Here is an 18,238-nt window from a genome sequence, read left to right on the forward strand (position 1 = left end):
GTCGGGGCATGCGTCGCTAGGAAACATACATAGAGATGCGGTGGAATCTCGGTTATTCAGCTTTTCTAACAGGTGACTGAGCGTTAGCGCGCAGCACTTCACAGATAGATCTCGAATCCCGCAGACTTGCAGACAGGCAAACATACAAACGCCATCCGCTACAGGGAAACTAAGTTTGTTCGCTGTTACGCTACGAGTGTCTGGAGCGTTACAGACCAACCGCCTCTTCAAGCAAAGCAAACATCCTAGGGCCAAGCACATCGGTGCTTATGTTTGTAAGAGACATGCAGAATCTCGCCTGATCTAACACGATTCTCCCATGTGCCACGTTGCATACATACATAATGCCTCTCGCGGAGAGTCTACGAGACGACGGAATGCAGGAACCCCTTTCACTATTTCACATGTCCATTTGAACCGCTTGCGGTGAATGTGGACCTCTGCGCACGGTGGCGTACGGTCAAGGAGTTGTCTTGTTATTCGGCGCGGCCGTTGTGCGAGGGGTGCGGCGGGTTGGTTTCCTTGATGGTTCAGACCAGTTTGAGTATTTGCAGCCTTCCGTATCGGTTCCTGGCTACAGAGGGTCTCAGGAAACGTCACCGTCTGTTGTTACCAATCAAGCTGCGGCAAAGGGCTCGATGGCTTTGTTTCAATTCGGCGACTGAACCACGTTGGCTGTCATTCTATCTCGCATTCCTTTCAAATACAGTGCGAAGGGCCAAAGGATTAAGGCTGTCGACCTGGTCAACATCGAAACACCGTCCAGTTTTCGACATGGCCTACTCTAGGAAGGGGGGAATCGCAGCCCTTTTAGCGACCGGAGTTCGATTTTATATTGGCAGGATTCATTGGGCTTTTGGACTGGGCCTGGAGGCTGGGAGTGAGATTTCCTAACGGTACGGACTCTATCAGGACCACCTTTCGGCACAGAGATTGAATCATTCAGGAACAGTGACTCCGCAGTCTGGACCTCATAATGTTTTGCTCAAATATTTTCGGCGCCCTGTGCGTGCTTGCTCTCACAGTTGCAGCGAAGGCTCAGTCTGACACATCAACCGCCATATCAACCGGCACACCACCGCCCAGGAGCCATGTGCCCAAGTGGGTGTATATCAGAGCCAATATCAGGCCACAAATCCCGGAGGTAAGCGGCGGTCCTCGGGGTCGTGCATTGGATCTGTTAACAAGATCGAAAGCGACCAGCTTTACTCTGCCTGCAAGTGCGCTGCTTCAACTCGGCCATTCCTGTTCACATCTCACAGCTTCAAATAGACGTGGCATATGCTTGTCAACAATCAGTCCTTTTGGTGAAAGAAGATACACTTGCTGTCCCCACCGGACTTCAAACTTGGGTTCGGTGGCAAAGTACCCTGCACTGGGTGAAGGACCCGCCAGCACATGGGCCATTGCCTCCTGTCGACCTGGTGGGAGGACTACAGGAGCTTACGGAAAAAGTGGAAGATGGGACCATCGCCAGGGAAATTGACTTCGAATGGAAATTGGTGGATCTCTTGACTTCTGTTCACGATGGACACTTCGCCTTTCTGCCAGACGCCTACTTCGTCTTCACCTTCCTCAACCTACAGCCCATAATTTCTCTTTCGACTGACGGTAAGCAGCTGCCAGAAATATACCTCTATAACGACCTGGAGCCCGTATCCCAAGGAGAAGGATGTGAGCCTTCTCCAATCATCAAGATCAACGGGACAGAAGCTGTTTCCTGGCTAAGCGAGAGAGCTCTCAACGGGACCATGACTTTTCAAGATTTGGACGCATTGTACAATGGTATATTCCACTCGATCAGCGCTTACTCGATCAGCGCGCCTCTTAACCAAACAGTTGGTTATTTCGCTCTCCCAGACTTCAGTCGGTTCTGGGGATCATCGATCAACCTCGAATTCAAGAACGGGAGCAAATCATCTATTCCAATAGTAGCATTTACGACTAAGGATTTTTCAAACGTGATTGATGGCGAGAGCTTCTATCAAAATTTCTGTAATACCACGGTGAAGATCATGGCAGCAGCGAATGGGTCTTCGGCATCTACCTCCCAGCAGATCTCCACGACGACCCCCGACTCCGCCCAGATCCCGCAATATCCTTCAGCCATCGCCATAAGTGACGATGGTCCGGCTACTTTTTGAAAGATGAACCAAGCGTCGCTGTTTTGGCGGTCCTCGGAATGTCCGAGACCGCGCAACTCTCGACGCAGCAAACACTGTCCCGGTTCCTGCAAGGATGCCGGGAAACGAACAAGACGCATCTCATTGTGGATGTCAGTCAAAACGGCGGCGGCACGATTGCGGTAGCATACGGTATCTTCAAGCAACTGTTCCCGACTCTTGAGCCATATCTGGGGGCCCAATCACGGGCACATGAACAGGTAGGCAAATGGACTTTTCCAAGAACAGAGCGTTCGTTCTAATTTAGTACTGGCGGGTCGACATTCTCGGGAGTTACTTTACTCGCATAGCCCGACAGGTCGAAAAGCAGCAACCTGGGAATGTCACCGCCCCTAACGACGTCGGAGGATACCAAAGCTTTGATGTCTCAGTCCTCTACAACGATAGCGGGGTTCTTTTTCAATCCTAGGATCAATTTTTCGGTCCCGTCCAGGTGCGCGGTGACAATTTCACAAACCAATACCAACTCGACCTTTCAAATGCAGACTATGATGAAGCCACAGGCGGCATCGTTGTCACTGGCTACGCCAACAATTCAAATGTTGCGCCTCAGCCTTTCCTTCCCGAGAACATTATGGCTTTCAGTGATTGGTTCTGTGGATCGGCCTGCACAATCTTCATTCATCTGCTGAAGTATCAGGGCAAGGTAAAGTCTAATTGTTGCCGGAGGTCGACCCCAAACCGGGCCGCAGCAGACTATCGGAGGCGTCAAAGGTAGCCAAGTTGAAGGTTTAAGCACCATTCTGGAACTTGTTCAATATTTTTACCAGACTGCTTCACCGGAAGAAACCAAAAAGCTAACCTGACAGCACTGAAAGACCTGGCAGACTACGGCAATACGCTGCTGCTCCGGGACACTCAGGGACTTGTTCAGGTCAACTTTCAGAATGCCATTGCTCAGTACGATCAGTCCCAGACACCGCTCCAATTTGTCTACGAGGCCACGGACTGCAGACTGTGGTATCAGGTGGCTCACGCGCGGAATATTTCAGCCCTGTGGCAGACGGTGGCAGACCAAGCATTCGGCCTGAACGGTCAAGAGAGATTCTCATTGTGCGTTCCCGAGAGCACGAATCATCCCAGCAGCCTGAGTGGCAACCAGACATTGTACCAAGGGGGACAGATTGCCAATGTCACTGGGCATAACCCCGGAGACGAGGACGTCCCGAGCAACTCGCAGCGGAATGGTTCTGCGTCGATGATGTCGGCCGCTAATCTGTCGAGCATGGTCTTGGGGATGCTTTTGGCGGTCATGTCCCTGTTGTGATGAATTAGCCGGCGGATTCTTTAGTCGATAGCGTCTTTGGACTTTTTGCGTCGTTGCTTTCTGCACAAATGTCTTTTATTTTACAGGATTTCGCGATGAATTAGACGCAATTGACGATAACCATCCTCCAAGGCAGAGACCATGGTCCTGAACCCGCACATGGAGTCTAGCTCCGGATACCCGACGGTCGGTATGTGAGGCGCAAGGTCCGCGCCGTCGGGTCTCCGTGCATTTCCCAGCACGAAGGCGAGGCGTACCCATATCAATGTACCTTGACATCTCTCCAGGGTCGGCAATGAAATCGAGGGACGGATGCAGGGTTGACGACCCTCATCAAACTAGTCCCCATCAAGGCCATGGTTCAAATATGGATTAGTTTCTCTCCTTCCATCGAGCTATTATCTTTCTCCTCCTGCTCCTCCTCTCACCAGGATGTTCTTTTCAAAGTTTATAAAAAGGTCGGTCGCTTGGATTCGCAGTCATCATCTCGATATCGTCTCTTTCACAAAACGTGACATGTGTAGCTTCGGCCGTTGCATGTGGGTATCCATGCACTCAGCATCGTTTTACCATCGAACGTTGTACTTGCTGGGGGAGATTCGGGTAAACACTCCCATCACGCCTCTCATTCATATTTCTCTCAGAATCTCTCTCCCCGTTGTACCGACCGTCGATCGATCGATCGATCGAAGATGCTGCCCTGAATCTCGAGTGGTTGGCCGGACTTGGCTTTCAACACGCCCACATGCCCAGCTTAGCGAGAATGTAGACATATCATACAAGTTTCTGTGGACTGTGGTGAGTACTATGCCTTAATGCGGTCATGGCTTTGTCAGCCTCTCAGGCCACGTCTTGGTTTTGGTTCCTTTGCTCTTTCGCGCGAGACGATTCGCAAGCCTCGCGCGAGAACAATTTTTTGGCTCTTCCCGAGCAAACACGAATAGGACCCAGGACGCAGGCCCCAGGAACTCAGGTGCTGCCGTTGTTGCCACAGAACGGGGGTCGTTCCTCCTCCCCTGACCCAGGCACCTCCTTGTGCTCATTTTCAACAGTCATCATCATCATGCGAGCGATGGTCGATCCCGCAGGACCGGAGGGGCCCGCGGGCTTTGACAGCTCGACTTGCCCTGCTATGCCGCTACGACACCAATAACACATAAGCCATTCTCGCACCTCAACGCCTGTTCCCCCAATCCTTGGTCTGTAATCTAGCCGAGAGTCAGGGCAGGTGAGGGGATTGCATCACAATACCACTAGTAACGACAACGTCGATCCTCCTGGCGCTGTGCGGGCGAACCCTTGAACGAATACCAGGTACACGTCCCAGGACTGAGCCACCAGAGCTTCTGTGGAGGCGGGCTCACGTGTTGGGATGCGCTTTATAATCTGGATACAGATATATACATTTACCCTGTGGCAATACATATGTCTCGAGTCCAAACAACCCCAGCCTTGAACTCGGCGTCGACTACTTCTGCTTGGTGAAGATTTCTATCGTCAGTGTCCTCGACCGTCCCAGAAAATCTCTCCACGTCTTACACCCCCGAAAACCTGTCATGGCATCGCCATCTACCGACACCACGAAGCGCACCAGCTTGGCTTGCAACCACTGTCGTCTCAAAAGACAGAAGGTACGGACATGAATTTCCGTGGCGTCTCTCCCCCATTCTCTCTCACAGTCTTGTCCATGCTGAGACTAACTTGTGACGACCACCAGTGTGACGGCAACAAGTAAGTACACCTGCAAGAATAGGCGGCGGGAGATCTGCTTGTTTGCCTTCATCCATGCGAGCTAGGGAGCTTCAGGGCGTTGCAGTTGCTTGCGCCGCTGACGTCCCGGGTCGATGGACTTGCCAACAGCTTCGTGGATATTTTGAAATCTTGTCACCGAGAGAGCCCTTGGTTGGGAAAGGTCACTAAACTCGAGGAAATTTGCAGGTCCGGCTGTTCGCAATGCGCTGCTCTCAGGGTCTTTTGCACCTTCCCAGACGCGAAGAAAAGGTAAGCGGTGTTTCAATCGTCTACATGATGACCACGGCGTTTTCAAAGGGCTTTTTCTTCTCCCGCCTGGTTGATCTCAACTTCCAAAATGCTGACAACAACAACCCTGAAGGGGTCCGGTAAAGGGATACATCGACATCCTCGAAGGCCGCTTATACGAGCTCGAGTCGGCACTGCTCCAGGTCCTCCCGCTGGTGTCGAACGAACAACTCAACGAGATTACGGCGTCGATACCGCCCATACCCAGTCGTCCGCATTTCAGAGCCCGGTTCAGCAGGACAAGCGACGGGTCATCGCCACCGCACGACCTTGTGGTGCCCAGCACTCCGCCATCGCCTTCAGAGATCGTATTCCACCAAGTCCAACAACAACACCGAGAGAACAATCGACCACCGCAGCAGCTATCTCAGATGATCGCCACGGAAAATGATGAACTATCTCCGTGTTCGCTCCAGCATAATCAGCAGTACGTGAAGCAGATGATGTCTGATTCCTGGCTGCAGCACCGGCCGCAGCAACAGCACCATCTGCCTCTGGAGCTAAGCCCCTTCGTCGGCGGCGCGCTCGCGCGACAGGACCAGTATCTCGTCTTTCCGGCAAGACACGGCTTTGTTAGCGGCGGACCTGGTTCCGAGCTCGACTTTATGCCCGACTATGACCGGAATGGCGCGAGGGAGACGGTCATGGTCTCGTCCCGGGGCTTCTAACGAAGTGCCAATGTTCAATAGCGATACTATCATAACAAAGCACTATCTTTTGTTGGTGGGCTGATATGGTTGATCTGGACATGGCGCCAGCACGCCTTATTACTGTGGGCCGTGCGCCCTGGAGTACATCACCTTGACGGCGGGACCTTCCTGACGAAAAACGCCGCGGGCGGGATTATTGGCCGAGGGAAGCAATGCCTTTTCGTTCAATTCGGTTTGGTCGGTTCTCTGCTTTGCTTTGGCGTGTTATACTCAGGCGCACATCATGATTGTGACAATGTATCCACACAACAGACGTAAAGAAAGAGAGGGAAAGAGAGGGATGTGGCTCATATCCACTCCATCTATATCTTTCGAGTCCCCGGAATGGTTCTGCTTTTGCCGGCCTCGCGAGGTCTAATATACTGTCCTGGGTGCGAAGCGAGAGGCGCAGGAACCAGAGGAAGAAGTAAGGAACAAGGAGGAATACGACCCGAAGGGCTAGAAGCCGTTCCGGATATCCATGCCCCGCTTCGCTCTCGTCTGCCCGAATAAACAGTAGTGCGGGATAAATAACTGGGTAGGCCCGACCAAGGAGCAGAAGACGACGCTCGATGATTTGCCGAAGATGGATGGACTGTTCCCCTTTGGGTAATACAAAGACCACATCTAGCCGAGTTTCTCCTGGCTTTCTTGGCCCATTGACTGATCGATCAATCGACCGACCGGGGGTATAAATTTCTCACACAAGGAAGAGGGACACGCGACCAAGGCCATCTGAAGCTTTTATTGGCTTTTCAGCCTTAGCGAGGTTGTCCTCGGTCAGATCTTCTGCTCTGCTCTGCTTCATGTTCTTGATAATAAAACTTCACCTGTCTCCGGGTCGTAGAGTCCGGAGGAACGAAACTCTACCTCGTTCGCTTGTCCGCTCGTCCGTTTGTGGAATGGCAGCACCACATAGGTCCCGTTCTGTCTTGCGAATTTCAGGTTTGTTGTCGACAAGGATGACCGCTGAACCTGAGTTGCACAACAGCAAAAACGCCATCTTGGGAAGAGCTTGTGTTGACGTTGTTGGCGGTTCCATCTTGATGAACGTCAGTCCATCCCATATTACTACTCTGCTGTTTAAGTTTTCGTTGTAACTCTTCCCTAGCAATGATGGCTTCGAAAATGGGACATGTCAGTTCGCCCGTCGTGTCCTCCTTGGCTTACCGCCGCATGGAATTGGAGAGATGACACCATTTGAGATCAAATGGCTCGTGCCCATTGCTGAATGACGCAGCCTTCTATCGCCGAAGTGATCAGGCTGTGGGAACAGGAGTCTCTCCTCAATTTGCAAACATGTCATTCTGTCGAGTCGAAGGCTGTCTGCTGATCTCCTGCAGGCTGGATCTCGGGTACCACACCTCGGGAGTTATGTCGGGTGTCAGCAATTGGCCCCGTCCTGTTCCGCATGAGGGCCGATGGAGGGACGATGCCTAATATGACGAATACCCAGAACCAATTTGGGTACTCTTTGACACCGAGATCGAACATGTTGGGCGCCTGAAACACCTCAACAGTAACATCTGTTGCGTCTACACTCACCAATGAACGGCAGCAGACGGAAACAGAAGCACGAATTTCTCGATCTGGAATCACGACGCGAGAAAAGACGCCGACGCCAAGTAAACAGTCGGGGCCAATGGCGGTGTTGAAAAGATCAGTTCTTACTCAGCAGTCGGGGACCAAAATAAGCCACTTCGAGCGAGAAAGACCAATCCGCTTCCTGCCCAGATTTCGAGCATCTTTTTGAGCGGAGATGACGAACCTGATCATGCGCTTCCTGCCTACAGAAATCTCTGCGAGAGGATACCCAGCATCGTACAGTGCGCAACGTGAAGAATATCAATGACATCTGCTGGAAACTGAATGACAGGCGAGAAAAAGATGCTTGGGTCGAATTTTCTGTGGGTAGGCTCGAGCGGTGGCACCAACAACCCAACCGGCCATGTTTACGAAAAAGCGGTACGAAGCCATGTCCAGCGATGGTCGAAGACACATCCAGTCTCGACAAAGCTGCGTGGGAGGACTTTGACGGACAGAAAACGGAAAGTCGCCGCAAAGACTCGATCGGCCGTTCCTTTGTCACCAAAGCAGATGGACGAAATCGAGGGTTGTCCATCAAGTGCACGTCGCGCCACTCATTTTCCTGCGTCGCCAATGACGCCAATATCTAGTCAAGAGACCCCGACCGAATCGGGAGGTCTGGATGTAATGCAGATGAGCAGCAGGGGCACGATTGAGGTTGATTCTTCGGCCATGGAATGGCCGCAGCATCAACCTTCGTTACAGTGTGACGAGACGGCCCACACCAGAGAGGACCTTCCCGTAGCTGAGGGTGCTATTGTTCCAGCCACATGGAGAGACGATCAACAATGGTGGGACACTGTTCAGTTTCGCATACAGCAGACTGTGCGACTCTGGCAGTCCATCGCACCCACTCTGTCCGCGACCCTCGACTCAGACAGGCTGGAGAAAATGGTCCGCTGCCACCACATGACCTTCTCCGCAGTCTGCTCAGTGAAGAAAGCCGCCACCACTCGAGAGTCGCAGGAGGAAGCACTAAGATTTGAACAGCTGATGAGGAAAGGTTGCAAAGCTTTGCAAGCGAACAAAGTCAAGGAAGCTTTCAAGCTGTTTGACGAGGCCTTCTCATACCTGAAGCCAATTCTGATCTTGCAAAATATCCGCGGGCAGCCGATGTTGTGCCGCCTTATTGCTGAATTCTCTGGGCCGCTCTTCGTGCCGCTGTGGCACCGGGTCTACCAGTATATCATTGGGCTTGCAGAAGTGTTGGTCAGTCCAGACAACCCGTTCGGACAAAGTGCGGATTTGTTTATTCGATCGCCACTCCCGTTGGCTGACGCGTCAGAAATGGTCCTTCGGTGTATCCTCGACGTGGTGCAGACACAACTCGGAGTACTGCATCCAGATGCCATGGATTGCCTGGAGTGCCTGGCTTGGTGTCTGTTTGAAAGGGGTCGTGAACAGGAAGCTCTGGCCCGCTTTGCAGAGCTGCTACAAAGGCAGGAATCCGCCAGGGGCCCCATGTCTCCCGAGGCATGCGATGCCCTTCGCGGACTTGCTGAGACCCATGTGCGGCTGGGTGACCTCGACACGGCTGAGGACATTTTTGACGAGGTACTTAGTTGGCGAAGCTTGAGGGGCGGCAGGACGAACCCACAGGTGACGGCAGTCAGGGTCAAGTGCTTACTTTCGCTGTCTCTGCTTGCCGAGCGAAGGCAGAATTCGTTTCGTGCTCGCTGGCTGTTGCATCAAGCCGCTCAAACAACATCCTTGGCATTCGGAAAAGATGGTCAGATGGCTGCAGAAGCTGGGGTCGACGCGAAGCCTCTGGGACCGGATCTACGAGAAGAAGTCAGGAGGTTGCTGGACACTGTGGAGTCGTGGTCGCTAGATTGATGAATGACGAAGATGGTTCAGAGACAAATGCAGAAGCTTAATGTTTCGTCCCCGCCAACGAGGACCATGAGGTTTGTGCAGAGGTGGCAGTTTCTTTCCGCCCTTCTCTTTCCTGCACCATTCACCATCCCTGTGGTACAAATTTGCTTGGTGTCATTTGCCGGACCCGAGTTGCGGGAAGTAAAGCGAAGGGGAAAGGCAAACGATCAAAAACATCCTGTAGTTGGGAGCCTCTCAAAGCGACAGATCCACGTGTTATGCTCGGGTCTCCTGTGTAGACAGGGATGACTCAGGATACCTTGTGGGATGGAGGAGGGCTGTATGAAACTGTTGGGGGACGCAGCAGAATGTCAGGCTGCATAGGTCATTGCACCATGGTCGACAGGCAAGCTGGCCACCTGGGCCATCACAAGAGGTAGGGAATGCAGGGCAATGCAGGGCAATGCAGGGCAGTGCAGGGCAGTGCAAGGTGCTGAATGCAGGTCGAGAGCTGTAGGTGCCGGTTGTTGCAAGTTCGTGTTGTTGGCGACACAGCTCGACGGACAGGGAGAAAGGGAACGACAGGACACCGTACCAACTGGGCACAGCGCAGGCACGGCGCAGGCCCGGCGCAGGACAGAGGGCACCAAGACTGTTGAGGGGGATTGAAGGTCGCATTGCGTCATGGCAGCAGCTACCCAGGACATGGGACCTCAGCTCTCTTCACTCACTCCCTTCACCTCAATACTTGCACATTTACATGTACCCAAGACCCTTCCACCGCCACCGCCCGCAACAACCGCAACAGATTTCTTTGCTTGCGTATCGTTTCCTTGCACAGTTGTCTCGCTGTCGCTCTACGTTGTTGAAGGAGTGCAGGATGATGACGGGGGAGCGTGGCTAATGCTCCTCCTCTCCTTCTCCCCCTCTTCTTTTCTTTTTCTGTGACTAATCACTAGCACCAGCAACGGAAGCATCTCGAGCTCACTGTCAACGACGCCCCTCCATACTATTTTGCATCCCACGTCGCTTTCCCCCCGCGCAGGACAAGGACTGGAGGATAAGCAAGAAAGAGGATAAAAGGAAGAAACCGCAGGACTTGAGCCAGTTATTCGAAGATCAAGGAGCACATGTCTCAACACAGCATTTTCACGTACTCGATGTCTATGCGGCGTACACGATGGAGTGGCCTCGAAAATGATACCAAGCTAGTTTAGCTTTGTGCAAGGTACAGTACATGTACAGAGCAAGCTAGGGAGCTGTTCAGCTATCTTCGTCAGGATGCATAAGCGCTCCTTGCAAGGATTTTGAATCCTTCCGTATGTGCCAAGAATCCGACCAAGGTACACATTCACCGCCAATTTTTATGACTTTTGTGGCTCTCCCCACCCTTCTATCTCAACCCTTGAAACACTGAAAGACCGGAAGAAAACTTATTCCAGTTGAATTTTGTTCACCCCAGAAATCTTTTTGGAACCAGTGGGCCGTACGACCGACCGTGTCTTTTTCGCTCACGCCATTTCCTCCCTTTTTTTTTTGGTAGCCTTAGCCCCGATCCGCCACCATGTCCACCGCTGAATTGACATCCCCCAATAGTAAATTCGTTCCTTTCAGAAATATTCATCTTGAATCATAATCGTTCATGGTGCTTGGTCAAGACACCCAATCATTAGTTCGTAATAAAAGTCTCGCAGAAATGAAAGCATGGTAAGTTCAATGTGACCTTGGCCGATCCAGCAATTTTTTCAAGTATACATGACTTGTTGTCGGTAAGCAGCCGTCAGTTGGCTGCATTGGTAGGGAACAGAGAATAGGAAACCCGGGTGTTGCGTCGAGGTCGGGAAGTTGCTGTATTGGCGCGTTTGCGGCCAACTTGAGCCCTCGAGAGTTGGACACCAGGCATTGAGGACTTCCTCTCAGGCACGGGAACCTGGGACGCAGAAGCACCGCGGTCATGTCTGATTGTCGGAGACGGAGCGAAAGGTCCGAAGGATTCGATAAGTTGAGAAGCCGCCGTGTTGCCGCACCGCGAATCTTCTCGTATCGTATCCTGGCTCCCTTCTCGAAAGTGCTTTTCTGGGCCGGAACTGAAATCCTGAAGATCGAGCTTGAGGCTTTCCCTCGAGTTCCCAAAGCTGGCCAGATGGGCGAGGTCGGACAGAGTGGTGCTCGAATTTGATGATCGGTGTGTGCCAAAAATCGAGGCAATGATGCTTTCCTGGGAGCTAGACTTGCTCATCGTGGAGACGGGGCTTCGCATGACCCGAGCACGAAAGGCATCTGTCGAAGCAAGATTGTTCTCCGGTTGGTGGGAATCACTGACTGCCGCTTCATCCAGAGAGACGGTTGGAATTGGCTTCAGAGACTCAATTCCAAGCCCAAGCAGCGGGGATGACGGCTCCTGCTCGAGCGGTTGAGAAGGTCCACTCTCATCTCGAGAAAGATTGCTGGGCATTTGCATCGTCAACGGAGTTGAAGCCGAGGAAGATGCTTCCTCGATAGACTGCTGCTCTACCACCAAGTAATTCTCTTGAGGAATGCTCAGAGTACTGGGTCGACTGAGGATTGCAGCTGAGGCGTTTGTGCCATCGTCGTCTTCAAGGTCTGCGGCATGTTCCCACGAATAATCAATGGCATCCTCCCAGTCTCCAATGTCGATAGGTTTCACACCAACGGAGAACCGATTCTTGGATTTTGGACTCGCTTGCCCTCCTGTAGTTTCCGCAACGGTTGTTTCTGTGGTTGACATCCTACACGGCGAGGCATAGGAAACAACATCGAAATGAATTTCACCGGACGACTGGCTTCGCCGCTTATGTTGTTTGGTAGAAGTCGAAGCGGAAGCGTGCGGAATCAGTGGTTCGACAGTGGCATCGACCGTTTGTGACGTTGCATTCTCATCTACACTCTCCTCTTCAACGACCTCCATTACTGCCCTTGGAGGCGATGGCAGCGGAGCGGTACGGAGAGGAAGTGCAATGTCGTCCCGGGTTGAAACAGCGTGGACAACTTGATCATCTGGCAAGTGTGGGAGCGGCTTAGCTAGTGCTCTGGCCTGACTGATAGGGCTCATCGCCGACAATCTCTTAGAAATGTCGGAGGAAGGAGAGATGTCCATTGCAGTCACGGACAATCTCGTTGGGCGAGAGAAATTCTCCATCGAGCGAGATAGTCGAAATTCGGGACTGTATGGCGGCATGAAAGTATCCTTCGGTGGCGGGCTCGGGCGTGTTGGCGTTGTTGGTAGGTAAGGAATGGCACTGGTGGTTGGCGAAGTTGGCTCGTCAAATCCAACGTGTATCTTGGATTCGTCACCGTTCACCGGAAGGTCTGTTACGGGTATGCCACGAATCTGGTCAACTGGTTGCTGATCGGCATGAACGGCATTGAATTCCGAGGTGAGGTCTGTCTTGCTAACCGAATCCAAACTCTGGAAGTGCGCTTGATCGCCGTGAGTCAAATGTTGGAAGGCAAAGGGCCCTGATATACTCCGCTTTAACCCTGTGTCTTGTTAGAGATGGGCATCGGTCGACAGGCCAGGAAAAGGGGGTCCTTACGCCTTGAGATCAGAGTGGGCTGGCGTTGGAGACTCTTGACTGGAGCCATCTCGCCAACCCTTGCTTCCGGGAGGACGCTTGATCTGTCTTCTAGCTGAGAAGGCAGAAGATTGAGCTTGCTCCCTTGCCGTTTCAACATGCGAGTGCCCTTGGTCAACAAGGTCTTCGCCGCGCTTTCCTGGCGTTCGGGCAGCGGCAGGCCACCGTCGACAAAACTCTGGCGAGAACAAGGCCTGGAGGCCATGTCGTTCGAAGTATCCGACAGAGAGCGAGTATAGGCAGAAAAAGAGGAAGTGACAGTGTTCGTCCGCGACCTCACTCGCGGATTGGGCGATATGTCAGGGTTCCCTAGCTCAGGACTCGAATACTCTTTCATCAAATCGGGAAGTGCTTGTCTTGACGGCTCAGCGTTGTCCTTTGAAAACCAGTCACTGGTAACAGCATGCAGCTTGTCACTGCCTTGCTTGGAGTGCGCCTGGCCCCATGGGAAGCGACCCATTTAGGCCTTGCCAAGTTCGATGCGTGACGGTTACTAAGAGACCAAGGACACAAATCTACAGTGTCTCATCCAAAGGCGGGCGAGAGCAGACTGGTGCCACCCTGATGTCGTGTCTGTGCTGGGAGGTCGTCGTGCTAAGGTCGTCGGAAAGATTGTTGATAGTCTAGGATAAAGGAGGAACGCTTGACAGGTGGCAGGGTCTATATGGCACAAGATCTGCCTCGGACTGATGTTTCATTCAGTCAGTCGGTATTGCAATCACGTGAAGTATGCCAAATGACTCCTCAAGATCTTCGATCTTACCAACAATCAACATTTGAAGGCGGAGAGGTTTCAAGGTACAGCCCCCACCACCAACGAGCACGTTCAAATGTCCAAGACCACCCCTGATCAACTCGGAGAGCTCACAAACATCTAAGGGAGTCTCCCTGTTGAGATGTCGGGCTTCGCTTCTGGGCTGCGGTGGCAGAACGAAAAGCTGGTATTTGAGACGGGAAAACGCGTGAAGCCAGTGACCAGGGAGACGGCAACGTTATCAAAACAAGTTTTAATGGCTCAAAACCGTACTGACCAAGCACACAACGTGGAATAGCAGGAACACAAGCTGGATGATATACAGAGCAGAGAATGGAAGACAGACTGGACGAACAATGAGCGGGAGAAGAGATATTTGGGCCTGATCTCACCAATTGGCAGAGCCCCGACCAGAAAGAGAGGTGGAGTGAGCACCATGACCCTCGTCGTTCATGGGTCAAAGGCGTCAGTCATGCAGAAAGTAGAACCCGAAAGCAGGGGCAGTGAGTGGTCCAAACTGCCGGCGAGGCTTGATGGCTGGATAACGGGGTGAAAAGAGAATCTAAACCGCGGAAGGAATGGCTCGAGAGCGTGATGCTTTTGACAGACGCGACTGAGACTGCCGGCTTGAAAAGCATCCCCATCTTCGCAAAGCACGAAGCAGGGGAATTGGGGAAAACGTTGCGTTATAGTGGAGGTGCGAAGGAGCAGGCGAGGAGATTTGATGGGGCCATGTTCTCGTCAGGAACAGGTGGACTCTGCAGTGACTTTTCAGCGGGTCGGATTTCATTGCGTGGGCGGAAGCCACAACCCGGGACCTTCTGCTCGGAACCAGGGGTTTTGCATTGGACCAGGGTTCTGGTAGTGCGCACTGCTTGCGCATCGGCGTCATCCTCCGGCGCCGAGATGGGCTAGTCCGCTATCGTGTCAATTGTGGGACGCTACTTTTTCCCTTGCGGCCCCTGGCTATTCAAATGTCCGTTACCCGCAGCGCGTGTCCGCTGGGAGTTACCGCGGTCGAGGAGGAAGAGGAGGGACACGGAGTGTACCTAATGGCCCTTGGGCCAGGAAGTAGACAGTAGTCTCCAACGTGGCGAACCTCGTATTCAGGATGTGGACGGCGACATGTAGAAAATAAGATCCGAGAGTCCCCTGGACGCGTTCCCACCCAGCTACGAGCAGAGAAAGCCGAGTTGACGGGACACTGAAGAATCGAAGGGACCACCTCTCTCAGGCTTGACGAGAAGCTCCGGCGGTTCTCGGCGTAGTGACCAAGGTATGTTTGATCGACGTTCGACCGAGTCAGACAGGGAGATTTCAGCAGCAGTCAGCAGTGGGCTTGACAACAATAGCTGCGTGCTGCGCTGGAGGCTTCCTGAAACGGGTCTTGGTCACGCTAAGCGACGAGGCAGACTGGGCAGAAAATCTCCTTTCCGAGAGGGCTGGAAAACGGCACCAAGGGGGAGACTTCGGCGAGAATGTGGGTAGAAGATTCTGTGAGAAGGGAAGAAAAACTTAGCGAGCTGAATCATGTCGGGTGTAACGGAACTCATCTGCACAGAAACAGTGAGAAGAAGATCCATCACAGACTGGGACAGAGCGAGAGAGATCTACTAGACGGGTTATACCTCTTTTGGTTGACCAGTGCGCTAACTCCAGTTGGTCTGCCACTAGTGACGTTAGTGCAACTGGGGCTGCACCTTGTTTTCATGCATCACTGAAGCCAAACCCAATCAGGAAGATACTTCACCATGTCCACGACCCTCCGTGACGGCGTCTACAAGCCGGTCTCCTCCTGGGACTGCAACATTGTTGTTGATATTGAGCACCAGCACCAGCATCACCAAGTCAATATCCAAAGTAATAGTGCTCGACCCAAGTCACCCTTTGCCTCTGCCTCGGTGACGCTAGACAATCGAATCTCCATGTTTGTCCATATGAGAACACAGATTTCCTCTTCCTGTGGCGCAAGGGAGCCCCGTGAGACAGGCGTATGCGTGATGGACGTCGAAAACGCCGAATATCAATATCACATTGTTGCACGATAGGCCCAAAATCTCAGGACTGACCTCCTTACGTTGATCGGAACTGTTTCTGCTGCTGTTCGGAAGATTGACGTTTCATCCGCACTGGTTTGGATAAAAGCGCCGACTGTGCTCTTATGGCACGTACGACTAATATGGAGTACACAGTCCTCCGTCTCCCCTAAACGCACGGTCTTTGACGGAAGAAGGTTTTGCCCATCAATATAGTTAGGGCCTGACCGATCGAGCAGAGGGTGAAACTCCAATCTAGCAAGAGCCATGCTGTTCGTGGTCCTTTCGGTGTCGACATCTACAGAGACCATGCCGGAGACGGCACCTCGGGAGTCGATCATCCCTTTTTCGAAGGATTTGACTGGAGAACGAAAAGCCAATATTGAAAGAAGACCAACAGACGAGAACAGGGGCGAAGTCTCCGTTCTTGCTGTGAACAGCACGGTACTTGATACATTTTCAGGTCCCTTGGGCCTTGAGCGTGCTTCTCTCGATACGATTGCCTAGAAAGATATGACTAGCGTGTACCTCGTAGATGAACTGGTGGCTGAGATATCAACACAAGCTGTTGGGCTATTTAGAAGTGCATAAGTGTCTTTGTCCCCTCCAGAGAGTCGAACTTCGGATCGTCTACCTATGCATGGGCTCGTCAAAATGAATGCAAACAGCCACCAGCAGCCCAGAGTATTACGACTTTAGGGCCCGAGGAGCTCTGTACTCCATCCAATGCCCTCATGCTTTCTATGGCTGGAGACCATCAATCAAGAGACCCAGCAATCAACCTACTTGGCTCGTTATCTCCAGTTCGAAGCGAAGGAAAGGATAGCGGAAGACCAGATTGATGTCCTGGGCGTGAACGATGGCTGTGATGGCTTTGTGCGTTTCTTTTCTTTGGTGGAAGTGCAGCCACTAGGCGCTTGTACCTTATCAGACACAGCCGATCATGATCATGGTGCTGGAAGTGGACGCTGGACGCGGGACACTGGGCTCGGCGTGGCCACGCACCGCTTCTGGCGGGAGTAAAGTTCTTGTCGACACATTTTCGGGCGGGTTTTAGACGGACGTCCTCGTTGCACTTGCACTTCCACTCGCAATCGCACTGGCACCTTGTCGGTTTCTAGGTTATCGTTTCAAGAGACTAATTGTCAGCTTGGAAACACCGTCTGTCCTTTCAGCCAACCAGAGAAATATCATGTCTTTGTCCCCCGTTTGGAGTGGCTGCAATAACACCGTTTGAAAAGGGAAAAACAACCGGCTCGGTTTGACTTGACTGCCCTTGTGGCCCCTCACTTCCTCCGGTCTCGCTTATCTCTCTCGCTTCCTCTTGCAAACAACAGCTTTTGCCACTCCGATCAGCTTGTTTGACGAGACTTGAAGGGGGAGCAGGTGGGAGGTGGGAACTGAAGAGGAGGAAACAGTCACCAGCTACTAATAGCATGGCCTAGCATGCATTTACCATAAACAGACGGGGCGGTGAACGTTAGGTGAAGGCTGGGCTGAATCGATACCGCACAAGAATCCCACGCTTCTACCACTCTTGAACCTTCCTGGCCCATTGGTGGCGTTTAGGAGAAGCACGGAGCCAACTCTCTACATTGGCAACAAGGACGCTTACCAGGAAGATGAGCCCGTGGGGGACTTGTTCTTCTTCGTTCAATAACAGCACGATCGTGTTTTTCGGCTGGATGAGGACCCCTACGTGGGATATCGCCATGAGGGGCTCGCATCCGCCAGCCCAAATCAGAGATCAGACTCACAATTATCGCCTGCAGGCACGCACATGTGGGAGGCGATCCGCTCTTCTTCTGCAACACTGGGTGACACCACTCATTCATTATATCGAGTAAGTCCATCGAGGATGAGTTCGACTGGGTCTGGGCGGAATCTCTACATTGTCAATACCTGGGGTTTAGCACCTCAGCTCGAGGCTGAAGTTGAGCAGACTAGGCAGAGCACTCTCTGGGATTGGCTTCAGCGAATCGCGAATCCAGCATAGCCAAAGCATCTGGACAGGAAGAGCACACGACTTCTTCTTTATGGGTATCTGGGAGCAAGCCAACAAGAACCTTTCTCACTACCGCAACAGCTCCACGAGGCGGAAGACTTGTTAGCTCCCTCCTGTACCTCGTAAGGCAATCTGCATATTGTAGCGCAAGAAGCTGCAGTGTTCCACATGGCAGCACCGCAGTACGGAGTGTTTCTCAAACCTTGTCAGGCTGATATACCGAGTATTAGTTAGACGGGGTCCTTGACTGCCGCAGGAATGGCGCA

At 52.5% G+C, this 18,238-nt stretch overlaps 5 protein-coding genes across 5 annotated transcripts; 4 read left to right on the forward strand and 1 right to left on the reverse strand.

Annotated features, from left to right (window-relative positions):
* Positions 1-976: 976 nt before the first annotated feature.
* On the forward strand, positions 977-2,144 carry Z519_02400 (uncharacterized protein; the record flags this gene model as incomplete). The annotated part of the gene is made up of 2 exons (XM_016760157.1): positions 977-1,144; positions 1,197-2,144. The coding sequence occupies 2 exons, from the start codon at positions 977-979 to the stop codon at positions 2,142-2,144; spliced, it is 1,116 nt and encodes a 371-aa protein (XP_016623678.1).
* A 38-nt stretch (positions 2,145-2,182) lies between these two features.
* On the forward strand, positions 2,183-3,450 carry Z519_02401 (uncharacterized protein; the record flags this gene model as incomplete). Its single annotated transcript, XM_016760158.1, has 5 exons — positions 2,183-2,383; positions 2,431-2,574; positions 2,617-2,829; positions 2,879-2,897; positions 2,954-3,450. 5 exons carry the CDS (start codon positions 2,183-2,185, stop codon positions 3,448-3,450), a joined length of 1,074 nt encoding a protein of 357 aa, XP_016623679.1.
* A 1,953-nt stretch (positions 3,451-5,403) lies between these two features.
* On the forward strand, positions 5,404-6,158 carry Z519_02402 (uncharacterized protein; the record flags this gene model as incomplete). Its single annotated transcript, XM_016760159.1, has 2 exons — positions 5,404-5,451; positions 5,577-6,158. 2 exons carry the CDS (start codon positions 5,404-5,406, stop codon positions 6,156-6,158), a joined length of 630 nt encoding a protein of 209 aa, XP_016623680.1.
* Positions 6,159-8,164: 2,006 nt separating this feature from the next.
* On the forward strand, positions 8,165-9,602 carry Z519_02403 (uncharacterized protein; the record flags this gene model as incomplete). The annotated part of the gene is made up of 2 exons (XM_016760160.1): positions 8,165-8,304; positions 8,357-9,602. The coding sequence occupies 2 exons, from the start codon at positions 8,165-8,167 to the stop codon at positions 9,600-9,602; spliced, it is 1,386 nt and encodes a 461-aa protein (XP_016623681.1).
* A 1,759-nt stretch (positions 9,603-11,361) lies between these two features.
* Positions 11,362-13,637, reverse strand: Z519_02404 (uncharacterized protein; the record flags this gene model as incomplete). The annotated part of the gene is made up of 2 exons (XM_016760161.1): positions 11,362-13,082; positions 13,139-13,637. 2 exons carry the CDS (start codon positions 13,635-13,637, stop codon positions 11,362-11,364), a joined length of 2,220 nt encoding a protein of 739 aa, XP_016623682.1.
* Between the last annotated feature and the right edge of the window lie 4,601 nt (positions 13,638-18,238).

The sequence above is a fragment of the Cladophialophora bantiana genome (assembly GCF_000835475.1).
Source record: "Cladophialophora bantiana CBS 173.52 unplaced genomic scaffold supercont1.3, whole genome shotgun sequence".
Lineage (NCBI taxonomy): Eukaryota > Fungi > Ascomycota > Eurotiomycetes > Chaetothyriales > Herpotrichiellaceae > Cladophialophora > Cladophialophora bantiana.